We start from the raw sequence: 16,592 nt of genomic DNA, 5'->3' as shown, positions 1-16,592 counted from the left end.
TTCCACATCTGATGATGACTTTCCATTCAAGACAACATGCTGCATCTTCCCTACCAAAAAGTCCTCAGTCCAGTCACAAATTTCACTTGATACCCCATATGATCATCCTTTTGACATCTGCCCTTGGTAGCCGAGTGGTCAGCGCGACAAAATGTCAATCCTAAGGGCCCGGGTTCGAGTCCCGGCTGGGTCGGAGATTTTCTCCGCTCAGGGACTGGATGTTGTGTTGTCCTAATCCTCATCATTTCATCCCCATCAACGCGCAAGTCGCTCAAGTTGCATCAAATCTGAAGACTTGCACCCGGCGAACGGTCTACCCGACGGGAGGCCCTAGTCACACGACATTTACATTTATACTTTTGATAAAAAGTGTAAATGTTGTACCGAGTCAAATGCTTTTTGGAAATCAATAAATATTGCATCTACCTGGTTGCCTTGGTCCAAAGCTTTCAGTGTGTCATGTAAGGAAAGTGAGAGTTGGGTTTCACATGATCTGTGTTTTCGAAACCCATGCTGGTTGGCATTGAGGTCATTCTGTTCAAGATACCTCATTATGTTTGAGCTCAGAATATGTTTCAAGGTTCTACAACAAATCAATGTCAAGGATATTTGACTGTAGTTTTGTGGATCACTTATACTACCCTTCTTGTGCCTTTTTCAATGAACTGGGCTCTACTTTTTGTTTGAGGGGTGTACGATAGATTATAGTTAGAAGAGGGGCTAACTCAGCAGCAAATTCAGCATAGAATCTGACAGGGATTCCATTGGGGCCTGGAGCTTTGTTCAATTTTAACCATTTCAGCTGTTTCTCAACACTACTGACACTAATACTTATTTCGTTCATCTTTTCAGTGTTACGAGGATTAAATTGGGGCAGTTCTCCTGGATTTCCCTTTGCAAAGGAACATTTGAAAATGAAGTTAAGCGTTTCAGCTTTTGCTTTGTTACCCTCAATTTCCGTTCCTGTCCTTCCTGTCTCATTTGCTCATTGCTACCTAACAGCCTTTACATATGACCAGAATTTCTTTGGGTTCTGTGAAAGATCACCTGACTAATTTTCAGGTTAGTCTAACCAAATGATTAGAAACAATGAACTCATGAACCATTTTTTTTTTTTTTCCTCTTGACCATGAGTCAACGAGCAAACTAAAAATTTTAACTTCTTCCTCTTTAGGTATCACTGAAGATTTACTTTTTAAATTCTCAATTAAGCTCAAATATTCAGTGTGAGGTGATTCTGCAGGTAGGTTTCCTTCCTTTTTTTTTAGAAATACTGTTGGTATCTGCATTATTAAAGCATGATTCTAAGTCTTTTCTAATTTTGTCTGAAATTCACTGTGCCTTGCTCTCAATAGCGGATTTTCTTTTCCACTAACCAGTTTTGTTATTTTTGAAGCAGGAGATACCTCTAAATCAGAACAAGTAAAATCTAATTTGCTAATAGTTTCCTCATTAGGAATATACAGTTTGGGCACAATTTCCAGGAATCACAAAAACTTTCACTCGGAAAGCTGTTTTGCTCGCACTTAACGTAGACAAATTTTCAAGTTTTATTTCCCCTGAAACTTTTAATAACTGGCTATTTATGAACTTTCAATGGATCAGAGCATTTTTTTCCAAAAATGCGATTGTACCTCAGAATATATTTTTTCTCTTGATACTCACAAACTGATGATAAAGAAGAACCTACTCATAATTTAAACGAAGTTAGTCTTCATGAAAGTCATTAACATTTTTTTAAGTTTTTTGAAACTGAGCCATAAACTGTCTCATGACACAGTTCATTTACTATATGTCCAATAGAGCACCATTCATCCATTTTATTGCATTCCAATTAGTCTTTCAAAATTATTTGTAATTGAATTTTAAAATAATTTTAGTTAATTAAAAATCACACTAATGACGAAAGCACATAAAATATTCTACATTCTAAATGAAGTATGTACATCTACTCCAACAGAGGTTCCTGAACGGACTGACTACAACAATGCCAGACCCAGCAAATGTAGTGGGGGTACAACAGTTCGTACATAGGCTTGTCACTGATTGCTGGGCTCCTGTGGAAACTTTTAATTCTGTAAATCGAGCTTCTGCACACAACTGCCCGGAGGACTAAATTCATGCTCAAAACTGTTGCCTTTTCAACAGAAGATACATTTAACATGTTTATTATTTTGAGCTCTTAGTAATGTATTTGAGAATAAACCTAGTGTAACTGGGCAATTTTTTTCAAACATAGAACTACAGCAAAGGCTCCTATTGTTTAATATTTTATTATTAACTCAATAATACTAACTAAATATAGGATGACAGTGTTAACTAAATAGAGGCTACAAATAAATTTTATTACAATGAAATAGTGAAGCATTTAAATAGGGAACAACCATGAGATCAATTGTAGCATAACGTGAATTATTTCATTGTTTTCAAAAATTTATGTCTTTGTTCACAGTCAAATATCAATGTTCAAATTTTTACAGTACTTTACTATCACATAGGTGTACAAAATGTGCAAAAATCAGATTTTTATATTCAGTCCCACCAGAGATATCTAACTCAAACTTTAGGGGGAAAAAAAGAATCAAGATTTTCAAATTTTAAAAATTTATAAAAAAATTAAGGAAACATTTGACATTGTTCTTATTCTCTACAAGGCTAGTAGTTTATGACACCTAACTAGAGAAAAAAAACCACTAATAAATCACTTCTTGGTTGTTATTTTTGAGTCTAAAAAGTGGATTTTCTAAGTTCTCAACACCAAACTTTAGGGGTAATTTTGACTGGTTATTTTTGAATTAGGATATTTTGGGTAATAAACAATGTTGTAGAGGAGACTTTTCTGAAAACAAAAACTTTGAAAATGATTTAATCATTTACAGTAGTCTCATAGAATGAGGACACCTGACAAAAGAGTAAGGCCACATGTGTTGCGAAACTTGTGTGTGATAAACTTAAAGCTATACAAAACAGAAACTCTACTCAAAGAACTCTGAAGTTTCTTCCAGAACTTCATAGTTTCAAATACAATGAAACTAGAGACATGGCAAGTAATAGAAAAGCATTGCAGAATCTAGAATTTGAAGTAAATTGTCTACTGTCAGAACATATGTTAGATAGTACACTCACACCCTACACACTATATATTTTCCCAGTCTAATTAAAAAACTTCTTCAGCATGGGACATGTTACCTTGCGATGGGAAGACTGTGAAAAGTCTAAACGCTAGGCTCGTGACATGAGAGGAACAATTGAAAAATAATAATCAAGAACAGAGTACTGCCTTTGACATTCACTTTAAGAAAAATATAAGAAAGCATCTACTCTATAAGAAATGTGATGGATGTGGACATTTTGCAAGAAGCTTAAGAAGAAAGAATACTTCTCTGAAAGCAAGAAATCTAGTCACAAAAAATAATGTACAAGATCCAAAACCAAGACCTCTGAAGCCTTGTCCTCACCGTAAAAGAACAAACCATAATGAATAAGATTGAATATCGACATTTTTAAGAACATAGACAACACAAAAACAGCATTATTCAAATCAGAAGACACCAAAGAAGAGCTAGTCATTCGAAAAAGAGACATCGCTGAAGAGAACAAAACAGAAGACATCAATGAAGAAAAGAATAAAAAAAGGCAATGCATTTACTGCATATAAATGCAACAATGAAAAAAATTCAGAAGAAGCTAATGAGAAAGAAGAAACACCAATGTCTGTTCATTCTGAATGGACAAGACATTGGTGTAATGAAGTGGACAAACTTACAAATATGGAAGACTATGATAGCGTAGATAAAGATAAAATACTCATTATAGTATGACCAAAAACCAGATATGGACTGTATAAAGTGAACATTAAATGAGGAATGCAACCACTACCGACAGAAGAAGAGAAACCTGAATGGCATGAGAAGCTAGGTCATTCAGGCAAAAGTTTTGAAGATCAAGAGAATGTACAATGGAATTCTTAATAGTTTATTCTAAGCAGAAAAATTGTGTGAAGCTTGTTGAGAGCTAAGCTAAAAATGAAGCCATTTTCTACTGTGAGAGAAAGATTAACATAACTACTTGAAATAACACATACTGATATCTGTGTACAGATTGATCCCCACATTTAATGACTACAGATGCTAAATGACAGTATTAGATGATTTCACTCATTTTTGTGTAACTTATTTGTTAAGACGCAAGTCAGAAGCTGCAAGAGTCATAAGAAAATACATGCTAGAAATTGAAAATCAGTGTCAAAAATAAGATGTGATAAAGGTGGTGAATACACCACTTGTGAGTTTAAGAACTGGTATGAAGAAAAAGTAATTGCATTTGACTACAGTAATCCTTAGAGAGACTAAATATAACAATAACGATCACGGCAAGAGCTATGATCTTTGATAGCAAACTGAGGAAACTGCTTTGGGGAGAAGCAGAACTCATAGCAACACATTTAATCCTTAGAGTCCAACTATCGCCCAATGTGTTACACCTGCAGGAAAGTAGTTTGAAAGCACATCAGATCTGTCAAGACTTCATATTTTTTGATCAAGGGCATTTGACAAAAATTTTGGCTATCTGAAGAAACTAGATGAAAGGATTAATCCATGCATTTTTCTAGGCTACACTCAAAATGACTACAAACTGTTTGATCCAGATAAAAAATATTATTGTCTCAAGACATGTCAAATTTGAAATCAAAGGACACTGACAATCAAGCAAATGAAAGTCAAGATCAAGAAAATGAAGGTGAAGAAAATAAAGACAAAAGACGATGCAATGAAGAATGAAGAAACTACAATTTTTTGGTTTACAAAAATAGACATAATGTCTATGTCATAATGTGAGATGTGACGTAGCATGTGAAAGTTGCTGGATTTGGACGGGTTACTCCTGTAACTGAAATATCAGATCTGAAGATGGTTGTGAATGAACCAAAACCGGTCATATGAAAAAAAATAAATAAATAAATAAAATAAAAAAAATTATTAAAAAAAATTGCAATCGAGACGGATTTTAAGTAACATTACAATTTAATGGATTGAACCAATATGAAAAAAACCTTTAAAATACATAGATTATGGAACAGCATTACTTTCACATGAATAGTGTGTAAATGAAGCAGATCAATAAAACTGGGTAGCAATAGAAGATGGAAAGAACCACCAACAGAATGACACATGGAAGTTAATGAATACAAAACAGGCAGTAAGGAATGCGACCTTGACAAGAAAATAGATTTTTAAAGTCAAACATGATGGTTGATATGAAGCCAGGCTGGTTGTCTGATGGTGTCACCAAGACTAGGATACAGATTTCAAAGAATTATTCAGCCCATTTGCAGATATCTGTTCACTGTCGTTTGCTCTGGCAGCAGAGAAAAGTTTCTACATGAGAGTAATGTAAAAACAGCCTTTCTCTATGGGAAACTGGAGGAAGAGATTTTCGAAACTTGATTACGATATTTTCATGAAGACACCTGAATGATATAAAGAAGCAGGAAATATTTGTATTTTGAAGAAAGCTCCGCATATACTTAAACTCTATGAAGAGGGAATAAAACTGCCAGATTAATTAAAACAGAAGGATTAATTTATTAGAAGACAGGTCAGCAAACATTTAAAGATGTAACAATGTACATGGCTATCCATGTTGTTGAGGGAATCATAACAGGGAAGTATAATTGCACAAAACTTTTGGAAATGTACCTTGTGTCAACCAGGACTTAAAGTGGGAAGACCATATAACGAAACTTTCCTAAAGGCTCAGTTCTGTGTGTTTTGTTCTTAGAGTTATTTCTACAGTTTGCTCCTCATAAGGTACTAGAATGGTGCAGTCAAGTGATCAACAAAGCTAAGCTGCAACAACTGTGATGTGTTTTATGTGGGCATGATAACCAACAAGCTGTGTCTGTCTGCACGAGTGGCCAAGAAACAGGTGGACCACTCAATTGCTGAGTATGCTGCTCAAGCCAACACTCTTCATTTCAATTACTGCTTCACAGCCTTTGCCATCTGGACCCTTCCTACCAACACCAGCTTTTCTGAATTTCGCAGGTGGGAACTCTCCCTGCAATATACCACATGTTCTCATAACCCTCCTGACCTACACCTTTGTTAGTCCCTGTTTTCAACCACCTAATCCCCCTACCCTCTTCCCACTCCAGCACTCCACAGCCCTCTATTCCACAAATGCACCCATAGCCTATTCACTTTTCTCCTTTTCTGCACCCCCACTCCCCCTGCATCCGACTTCCTGACTGCATCCAGCTGCCTTACTCTCTCCCCATCTCGTCCCTGTGTGCTCTCACTAGCAGCACCTTACAGTACCCCACCCCTACCCTGCTCCCTTCTACCTCTTCTCCTCCCCACCCTAGCCTTCTCCTCACTTCCACCACCCAGACTGCTTCTCTCATCACGCACTGCTGCTTGGAGCATGGCCTCAGTAACCAGAGACAGTGGTCATGCTCTTTGTGTAATAACACTTCAACGACAGCATTTTGTCAGTCACTGTTTTGTAGTAATTCATCAAACAAATTATGAATCTGAGTGTAGCACCTACATATATACAGATAACTAATGGTCAGTATGTTTCAGAACAGTGACAATGGAAGTGCAGTGAGCTTATTACCTAACTGTTTGTTTGTTTTGTTTAGGGCACAAAAACAACTAGGGTCACAAAACACAGACTTGGAGAAAGGTCCACAAAATATGCCACAGAGAAACTGAGATACTGAACTACAAATTAGATGTCTTTCACCATATTGCTACGACAGATAAAAAGTAAAATGTGGTTGACAGCCCGTGCATTGTTCGCTAAGAGGGCCAAAAACTCAGACAGCAAACATAAATGAGAATGTAAGTGGTCAAAAAAAGGTCAAAACCTCTCTCACAGGTTATGGGCGTGTCCCAAAGGGGATGGTGCACATTTAAAGTCACTGAGCAGCAGAAAGGGGTGAGGGAGTTGCCCAATAAGCTGGAGGAAGTCTGCTCTGGTGACTCCGAATGACTGAGGGATGTAAACGAAATGAAGAGAAAAGGTCATATGAAGGACAATGCGGACTGCAGCAGATTGTAGCTGGGCATTCAGTGAGATGGTTTGACTTATCAGCCCTGATGAGCAGCATGACCCCATCAAGAGATGGACTGCCTTCCTCGGGAAGGTCAAAACGGACCGAGAAGAAGTGCGAGAGCTGAAAGCAGTCATGAGGATGCAATTTTGTTTCCTGGAGGCAGAGAATAATTGGATGCTGCAATTCTATGAGCAGCTGTAAGTCCTCTTTGGTGGATTGAAGATCGTGAATGTTCCATTGGGGGAGAGTCATAATGAGGAAAGGGGAGGAAGGAGAAAATGAAGGGGTTGTTACCTCGGCAGCTGCTGAGTGACAGCCTTCGAAGACCCACTACTACAGGGCGCAGAGGCTGGAGGATCCTGCTCCACGAGATTTTCCCTCTATCGATCTGTGGTGCCCAGAGCAGAAAAACTGATTGAGATGTGCGCAGGCGACACAGAGGTCAGCCAGGCGAGGGTATTAAGTGGCATCACCCTCTAAGAGGATCTTCGAGTCAGCAAAGAAGACCATTTGCCTTTGTTTGACTTCTTGGAGCCTTTCTGGTTGGCATAAGAAAACTCGGGTGTTTGTCGGCTGGAGGAACGTAGAAAGTCTTCATGGAAGCATTCCTTCTGTCCTTTCCGGCTTGCTGTTTGTGTAGCAAGGACGTCACCCTGTGAGGTAGAAGTTTGGTGGCTTACTGCACTGCTGGAGGAGGATACAGGGATGCTACCATGACACTGGGCGATTTCATAACAATAGTGCTGAATTTGAGGTTGCATGTCTGTGTGGCCATTTCATTCGTGGAGTGAGATGTATCAAGATCAGTACTGTAAGTGCCAGATGGTAGAATGCAGGGTTTTTGACTAGCCAACAAGTTGCGAGCAACCAGGTACGGCACTTTTACCTTCACCCAGATCATCTTGATACATGGGACAATCTTGGGAGGAGGCAGTATGGTCGCCATTGCAGTTGATAGAGCAGGGAGAAGGAGGCAGACAATTGCCATCATTTGCACCCCTACCACACATTACATATTTGGCCAGGTGCCGACAAGACATTCAAGTTTGGTTGAAACGATGACACTGGCAGCAGCGCAACCAGTTCGGAATGTATACTCAGACTGTGATAAATTCACAGCTAGCTTTGACCTTTGATGGAAGTACCACTCTACCAAAAGTGAAAGAAAGAGTGGATGTGTGCAGTAAGGATACATCTAACTTTTTCACCATCCAGTGGACTGCAATGACAGCCTGATCAGAGAGGAATGCTTGGATTTCTGCCTCAATCAAACCATCGAGCAGCTTACTGTAAATAACATCACAGAAAGAATTCAGCATCTGATGAGCCTCGACACAAACAGGACAGCTGTGGAGGAGCGAAGCTGCAACTAGCTGTGCTTGAGAATCAGAAGTAGTCTCCAAAAGCAAATTGTAGTTTCATAAACGAGAGCAGGATTTCACAGGGCCAGCAATTGCATCAACACCTTCCTGAATAATAAACAGTTTACAATAGCAAAGGTCTGTACGTCTTCAGTACGTGAAAGCATGAGGAACTATGGTGCATTTGGGAGGGTCTTTTAAATTGTTAGCCTCATTCTATTTATGTTTGGTAGTCGCTAACTGTGAAGATGATTGGCTCAATGCGAGAAAATCCCCATGATTGCCAGCATCTCCGATTGTGTGCTGCTTGCAACCAGGGACCCTCAGAAGAAATACTTTTTGGGAAGGGGGAGGGGGGAAGGAGAGGGGGGGAGGGAACTGTGGGACACTCATCATACCTAACACAAACAAGTTTTACAAATCTCTGAAACAAGTCAAAGTAACTCACTGGCAACACAGCACTTTCTTCCAACAACTTCACAGAACAATTGCACGAAGTCAAATAATCAGATACCTCATACAACATGAACAACTTCAAACATGAACAACTACCAAAAGAACACACCACCAAATACTGCAACATGCCATCCACAAGCTCAACCCAACTCAAGAGCAATGCGCCACAATGATTTCACACAACACATGTCACAGGTCAAAGCAGATGTGTGGAATCTGATGTTTACATATCTAGTCCATATCTTATGAAACCACATTATAATTACCTGAGAAAACCCGTCACAACTCTTGTGTATCATTATGGCCTCGTTTGATTACTAACATCAAATAGAGTTGTGTCCTCTTCATCATCTTCTGCTCCTAGAGGGGTCATTTCCACATCTTCTCTGTTTGTCAGAATCCCATATTTTCTGACTGTAGTTTTCTTTCTTCTCATACTGTTGACAACAACAATGAAATGTAAATAAAGTGGCAGAAATCAAAGACATATCAGATTAAAATAACTACCATCATCAGCAGTTCTCAGAAACTAATATCAGAAAGAGTCGCAATCCATTACTGTCAATTAATTAGAAGAAACCAACTGATCATAAGTGCTGTAAAGGATACAAAGCCAGTGATACGATTTGCAACTAAGTAAGTAACCTAATAATATATAGCTAGTTATGAACATATTCCATGTAACAGGTTCACACTATCTTTATGGCTCTGCAACACATCAATTGATTTACAAAAGTAATAATTTATTCACTGGATATATGACTGGTAAAATATTATTGTTGTGGTCTTCAGTCCTGAGACTGGTTTGATGCAGCTCTCCATGCTACTCTATCCTATGCAAGCGTCTTCATATCCCAGTACTTACTGCAACCTACATCCTTCTGAATGTGCTTAGTGTATTCATCTCATGGTCTCCCTCTACGATTTTTACCCTCCACACTGCCCTCCAATACTAAATTTGTGACCCCTTGATGCCTCAGAACATGTCCTACCAACCGGTCCCTTCTTCTGGTCAAGTTGTGCCATAAACTCCTCCCCAATTCTATTCAATACCTCCTCATTAGTTATGTGATCTACCCATCTAATCTTCGGCATTCTTCTGAAGCACCACATTTCGAAAGCTTCTATTCTCTTCTTGTCCAAACTATTTATCATCCATGTTTCACTTCCATACATGGCTACACTCCATACAAATACTTTCAGAAACGACTTCCTGACACTTAAAACTATACTCAATGTTAACAAATTTCTCTTCTTCAGAAATGCTTTCATTGCCATTGCCAGTCTAGATTTTGTATCCTCTCTACTTCAACCGTCATCAGTTATTTTGCTCCCCAAATAGCAAAACTTCTTTACTACTTTAAGTGTCTCATTTCCTAATCTAATTCCCTCAGCATCACCCGACCTAATTTGACTACATTCCATTATCCTCGTTTTGCTTTTGTTGATGTTCATCTTATATCCTCCTTTCAAGACACTGTCCATTCCGTTCAACTGCTCCTCCAAGTCCTTTGCCGCCTCTGACAGAATTACAATGTCATCGGCAAACCTTAAAGTTTTAATTTCTTCTCCATGGATTTTAATACCTACTCTGAATTTTTCTTTTGTTTTCTTTACTGCTTGCTCAATATACAGATTGAATAACATTGGTGAGAGGGTACAACCCTGTCTCACTCCCTTCTCAACCACTGCTTCCCTTTCATGCCCCTCGACTCTTATAACTGCCATCTGGTTTCTGTACAAATTGTAAATAGCCTTTCGTTCCCTTTATTTTACCCCTGCCGCCTTTAGAATTTTAAAGGGAGTATTCCAGTCACCATTGTCACAAGCTTTCTCTAAGTCTACAAATGCTAGAAACGCAGGTTTGCCTTTCCTTAATCTTTCTTCTAAGATAAGTTGTAATGTCAGTATTGCCTCACGTGTTCCAATATTTCTACGGAATACAAACTGATTTTCCCTGAAGTCGGCTTCTACCAGTTTTTCCATTCGTCTGTAAAGAATTCGCGTTAGTATTTTGCAGCGGTGACTTATTAAACTGATAGTTCGGTAATTTACACATCTGTCAACACCTGCTTTCTTTGGGATTGGAATTATTATATTCTTCTTGAAGTCTGAAGGTATTTTGCCTGTCTCATACATCTTGCTCACCAGATGGTAGAGTTTTGTCAGGACTGGCACTCCCAAGGCCGTCAGTAGTTCTAATGGAATGTTGTCTACTTCCGGGGCCTTGTTTCGACTCAGGTCTTCCAGTGCTCTGTCAAACTCTTCACGCAGTATCGTATCTCCCATTTCATCTACATCCTCTTCCATTTCCATAATATTGTCCTCAAGTACATCGCTCTTGTATAGACCCTCTATATACTCCCTCCACCTTTCTGCTTTCCCTTCTTTGCTTAGAACTGGGTTTACATCTGAGCTCTTGATATTCATACAAGTGGTTCTCTTTTCTCCAAAGGTCTCTTTAATTTTCCTGTAGGCAGTATCTATCTTACCCTTAGTTAGAGAAGCCTCTACATCCTTACATTTGTCCTCTAGCCATCCCTGCTTAGCCATTTTGCATTTCCTGTCGATCTCATTTTTGAGACGTTTGTATTCCTTTTTGCCTGCTTCACTTACTGCATTTTTATATTTTCTCCTTTCATCATTTAAATTCAATATTTCTTCGATTACTCAAGGATTTCTACTAGCCCTCGTCTTTTTACCTACTTGATCCTGTGCTGCCTTCACTACTTGATCACTCTGAGCTACCCATTCTCCTCCTACTGTATTTCTTTCCCCCATTCCTGTCAATTGTTTCCTTATGCTCTCGCTGAAATGCTGTACAACCTCTGGTTTAGTCAGTTTATTCAGGTCCCATCTCCTTAAATTCCCACCTTTTTGCAGTTTCTTCAGTTTTAATCTATAGTTCATAACCAATAGATTGTGGTCAGAGTCCACATCTGTCCCTGGAAATGTCTTACAATTTAAAACCTGGTTCCTAAATCTCTGTCTTACCATTATATAATCTATCTGATACCTTCTAGTATATCCAGGATTCTTCCATGTATACAATCTTCTTTTATGATGTTAGCTATGATTAAGTTATGCTCTGTGCAAAATTCTATCAGATGGCTTCCTCTTTCATTTCTTATCCCCAATCCACATTCACCTACTATGTTTTCTTCTCTCCGTTTTCCTATTCTCGAATTCCAGTCACCCATGACTATTAAATTTTCGTCTCCCTTCACTATCTGAATAATTTCTTTTATCTCATCATACATTTCATCAATTTTTTCATCACCTGCAGAGCTAGTTGGCATATAAACTTGTACTACTGTAGTAGGCGTGGGCTTCGTGTCTATCTTGGCCACAATAATGCGTTCACTATGCTGTTTGTAGTAGCTTACCCGCACTCCTATTTTCCTATTCATTATTGAAGCTACTCCTGCATTACCCCTATTTGATTTTGTATTTATAACCCTGTATTCAACTGACCAAAAGTCTTGTTCCTCCTGCCACCAAACTTCACTAATTCCCACTATATCTAACTTTAACATATTCATTTCCCTTTTTAAATTTTCTAACCTACCTGCCCGATTAAGGGATCTGACATTCCACACTCTGATCCGCAGAACACCAGTTTTCTTTCTCCTGATAACGATGTCCTCTTGAGTAGTCCCTGCCTGGAGATCCGAATGGGGGACTATTTTACCTCCGGAATATTTTACCCAAGAGGACGCCATCATCGTTTAACCATACAGTAAAGCCGCATGCCCTCGGGAAAAATTACGGCTGTAGTTTCCCCTTGCTTTCAGCCGTTCGCAGTACCAGCACAGTAAGGCCGTTTTGGTTAGTGTTACAAGGCCAGATCAGTCAATCATCCAGACTGTTGCCCCTGCAACTACTGAAAAGGCTGCTGCCCCTCTTCAGGACCACACATTTGTCTGGCCTCTCAACAAATACCCCTCCGTTGTGGTTGCACCTACGGTACGGCCATCTGTATCCCTGAGGCACATAAGCCTCCCAGCCTCCCCACCCACGGCAAGGTCTGTGGTTCATGGTGGAGGGGGGGGGGGGGTAAAATATTAGCAAAATGCAATCAGTCTGCAGAGGAGATTGCTTACAAAACAGCCCTGCAACCCACCCTAGCACATTGCTCAAGTGTATGTGGGAGCCACACCATACAGGATCAACAAGGGATATGTAATGTTTACAAAGAAGGGCAGTACAAATGCTCACATATATGACACATAGGAGCCAGTCACAGAGATAGCGAAGAACATGAATGGACACTAAACCTAGTTACAAAGTTTTAAGAACCAGCTTTGCATGATGACTTTATGAATTAAACTACAAACCCTATATATAATTTCTGTAGGGACCATGAGGGCAAGATTTGATCAATTACAACTTACACAGACAAGTGTGAGTGAACATTCTTACTGCACTTCATATATGAAATGAATGGGAAAAAATCCTAATGGGAAGTAGCCTGTGCTTATTCACAGTACAGATGTAGATGTATCACGTACACAAATTGTTGGCCCCATTAAGCAGCAAAATCACATCACTCAGAGCCTGCGGCCTTGCTTGGTTACTAATGTAAAATAGAGTTGTGTCCTCTTCATCAGCTTCTAGGGTCGACTGAAGCGTCCGATCCCACCCGTCGGCTTTGACCCATGACGTAAGGCTGTTGTGGTGTGTAACATCATGACTATGCGGAATTTAGTTTGTGCGAGTGAAGTGTTTGTGTGTGTAGTTTTGATGTGATCAGTGGTGCTCTCTGGTGGTGTGTTAGGTGATGTTTTTGGTTTACTTTGCATGTGTGGTGTGTTTGTAGGTGGCGCATTGTTACGGTCGGTGGTTCTCTCTGGTGGTGTGTTTATGGGTAGTGTGTTACGTGGCGTATGGGGTTCATTTGCGTGATAGCATTGCGCGTGTGTGGTATCGGGACTGTACTTTCAGCGGAACATTTTTCAGCGAGTTAACGATTTTAGTTTTGTTATTTCGACGTTATCGTAGCTTTTTTCTGTTCGTCGTGTGCGAGTTTTGGTAAATTGCTTTTTTTATGTCTTTGGTAGGTATGAATATGACTGACAATGCCAACAGTTTTCGGTTGCGGCAATGATAGGGGAAAGTGCGTTGTCTCTAATAAAATTTCTTCAACTATTCGGATTTTAGATGAAGTCATCAAGTGTTTAGTATGTCATGAAGAAATGATGCTTACTTAAAGTTCCAGCGTCTCGGACCAGGGACGGCTGTATGTGGAGATGTCAGAAGGATAACAGGTCAAGGGAAGTGTTCGATTCCAATTTTGTTGGTTTGTTGTGTTTTCTGAGATAGCGACGATTGTGGACGTGGTTGTAGATTTGTGTTTTATGATTTGGTATCGGTAGTTTCTGCTGACATATATAGGTCAAGGGAAGTGTTCGATTCCAATGTGTGGTAGTGGCTGTGGGTTTTCCGGTATCGGGAGTTGCTGTTCGCTATATAGGTCAAGGGAAGAATTCGATTCCAATTTGTGGGGTCGGGAGCTGCCATTGAGCTATATAGGTCAAGAGAAGTGTCCGATTCCAGAGGATATTGTGTTTAGTGGAATTTGCGGAGTTTTGTGTTGAAGGTTTTTTTTCGTCATTTTGTGTGGTTTGGTATGGTGGTGTGTGTGTAAATTTGTTTATGTTTACTTTGTCCCCACCCAAAAACCGCCAATTTCCCACTCTTGTCCCGGTAGTTTCATTAGGTTTTTTGTGGAACGTGTGTATGGTGGTTTTTCAATGTACTTTCGTGTCAGTGGTGTCACGTTTACGTGATTACGTCATAGGCGCCATATTGGAGTCGTAGTGTATGGTCGTTTCCGCCATATTTGTGACGTCATGGGTCAAAGCAGACGGGTGGAATCGGACGCTTCTGTATTTCCAGCTTCTGCTCCTAGAGGAGTCACTTCTAGTTTATCTCTATTTTATTATATTTATTAAATTTCAACAATTCTATTATTAAGTAATCTGTACAAGGCCAGCATGTACTACAGACACACATACAAATAGCATATATACATCCAGCCTATAAATTGAGTTATAGTTCAGTCCCCCCCCCCCTCCCCCCCCCCCGAACTCCCAAATTACTTTTACTGAAATGAAAAAGGAGAATGGCTCACTTATAAAAATGATAAGGATGGATTTACATTAAGAGATCTGATACATGGAACATATATATCTAATTAATAGCACAATGAGTAACTGTGAATGAATAAGAACAAAAATTGACAAACTAGAGAAAATCTGTGGAGTATTGTATTGACATCAGAACTGTACTTCCACTGAATTTTAAAAACAGTGTTATAAATATGCTGTTATACATACACACTTTTGTAATGATTAACAATTGTGTATACTAGTATGTGGGTCACAATAAGAGAATATACCTCTTGCTCAACAGGTCACAGGGTTATCAATGACAATAGCCTCCACTGTGCCAAATAGTATACTTACACTACTCATAGCTTACATTACTTCGTTACATCTGTATTATGCATGTTTTTTGTAAAATGAATTACCCATAGTTCAAGTGAGTAATAAAGCACTAAACTAGTTGTGTCACACACCGCCCCCCCCCTTTTTTTTTGCAATGTTTTGGCAAAGCGACATCACCAAAAATATACGTAGAAGCTGTCGACTGGTATTACAAGAAAATAATGGACACAGCCTACCACAACTTTCTCTAGATCATCACTGTCATGGTAAGTCAGTGAGATTAATGCCGGGAGAAAACTGTAAAGGTACGATAAAGCAGACTTTGAATTTAGCTTGCAGATTGTAAAATCTGATAGAGTACAGCAACGTTTTTATTTCTTATAACATAAAATATTGCTTACCTTATCGCCCTTATTACAATATATATCACGACAATGGCGCTGAGACCAACAAAAACTGAAAACCCTCGTAAAAGAGCTCCGGAATTCAAGTTACGTTGTGGCCTGCCACCAGTATGTTCACCAGCAGATTGTTCAGTTACTGTCACGTTGTTGGCATGTGAAACGTTCGTAGACGGAGTGACATCTTTATTTTTCTTGTCTTGTGCTGGTGGTCTGACAGATACAGATGACTTCTGTTTTTCTTCATGCAATTTGACGTCTGTTGCTGGTTCAGACCGGGGAAGTCTGCTGAATGATTCATGTGCATTTCCAATATCTGTCTTTGCACTACATAAAATTAAACTACACAATAGCACGCACGATACTGTTATATGGGCTGTTATACGTATTGAGTTTCCTAGCATGGTTAGGCAACATTTATGATAATTAATAGCTATTGAAATACAAGTTCCTGCCGTTCTACCACGCCAAGAGCATACGTCATTCGTTTGCACCACCAGTCCACACAAATACGTTTCGCAATTTTGACACTTGGTAATCAACACAGGTGCTACAATTCCCTTAATAAGTAAAGTAAACAGAAAAGCCTCCAAACTATTTCTGTCCAATTTTTTTCCTTGTCCTGAAAGTATTTTAGTTCAATGCAAACTCAAAATAGACCTTGGCATATTTGACAGTACATAACGAAACACAATTATTAAATGACTCGCTATCTTTTCGGGAAACAAATCACTCAGAAAAATCACACGGAAATGACTTCGTTGTTTATAAGTTATTGAAAGTTTTATTCACGATTTACGAAACTCCTTGATTATGCACTACATTTTACTTCTCTGGTGGGACAGCCGACATGTTGAGTTTA

General features: G+C 39.2%; 1 protein-coding gene across 1 annotated transcript in view; it reads right to left on the bottom strand.

The window, feature by feature from the left end:
- The window catches only part of LOC124798503 (membrane protein FAM174A-like), a 28,978-nt gene extending 12,624 nt beyond the window's left edge, over positions 1-16,354 (bottom strand). The window contains exons 1-2 of the mRNA XM_047261941.1: positions 15,731-16,354; positions 9,147-9,317 (exon numbers count right to left, since the gene is read on the bottom strand). Of these exons, the coding sequence (XP_047117897.1) occupies positions 9,179-9,317; positions 15,731-16,134 (543 nt within the window). The 5' untranslated portion in view covers positions 16,135-16,354 and the 3' untranslated portion in view covers positions 9,147-9,178. The remainder of the gene's footprint in view (positions 1-9,146; positions 9,318-15,730) is intronic.
- Positions 16,355-16,592: the final 238 nt, after the last annotated feature.

This window comes from Schistocerca piceifrons, chromosome 5, assembly GCF_021461385.2.
Source record: "Schistocerca piceifrons isolate TAMUIC-IGC-003096 chromosome 5, iqSchPice1.1, whole genome shotgun sequence".
Classification (NCBI taxonomy): domain Eukaryota; kingdom Metazoa; phylum Arthropoda; class Insecta; order Orthoptera; family Acrididae; genus Schistocerca; species Schistocerca piceifrons.
Note: the sequence above shows the minus strand (reverse complement) of the source record. Positions and strands in the feature narration are given on the sequence as shown.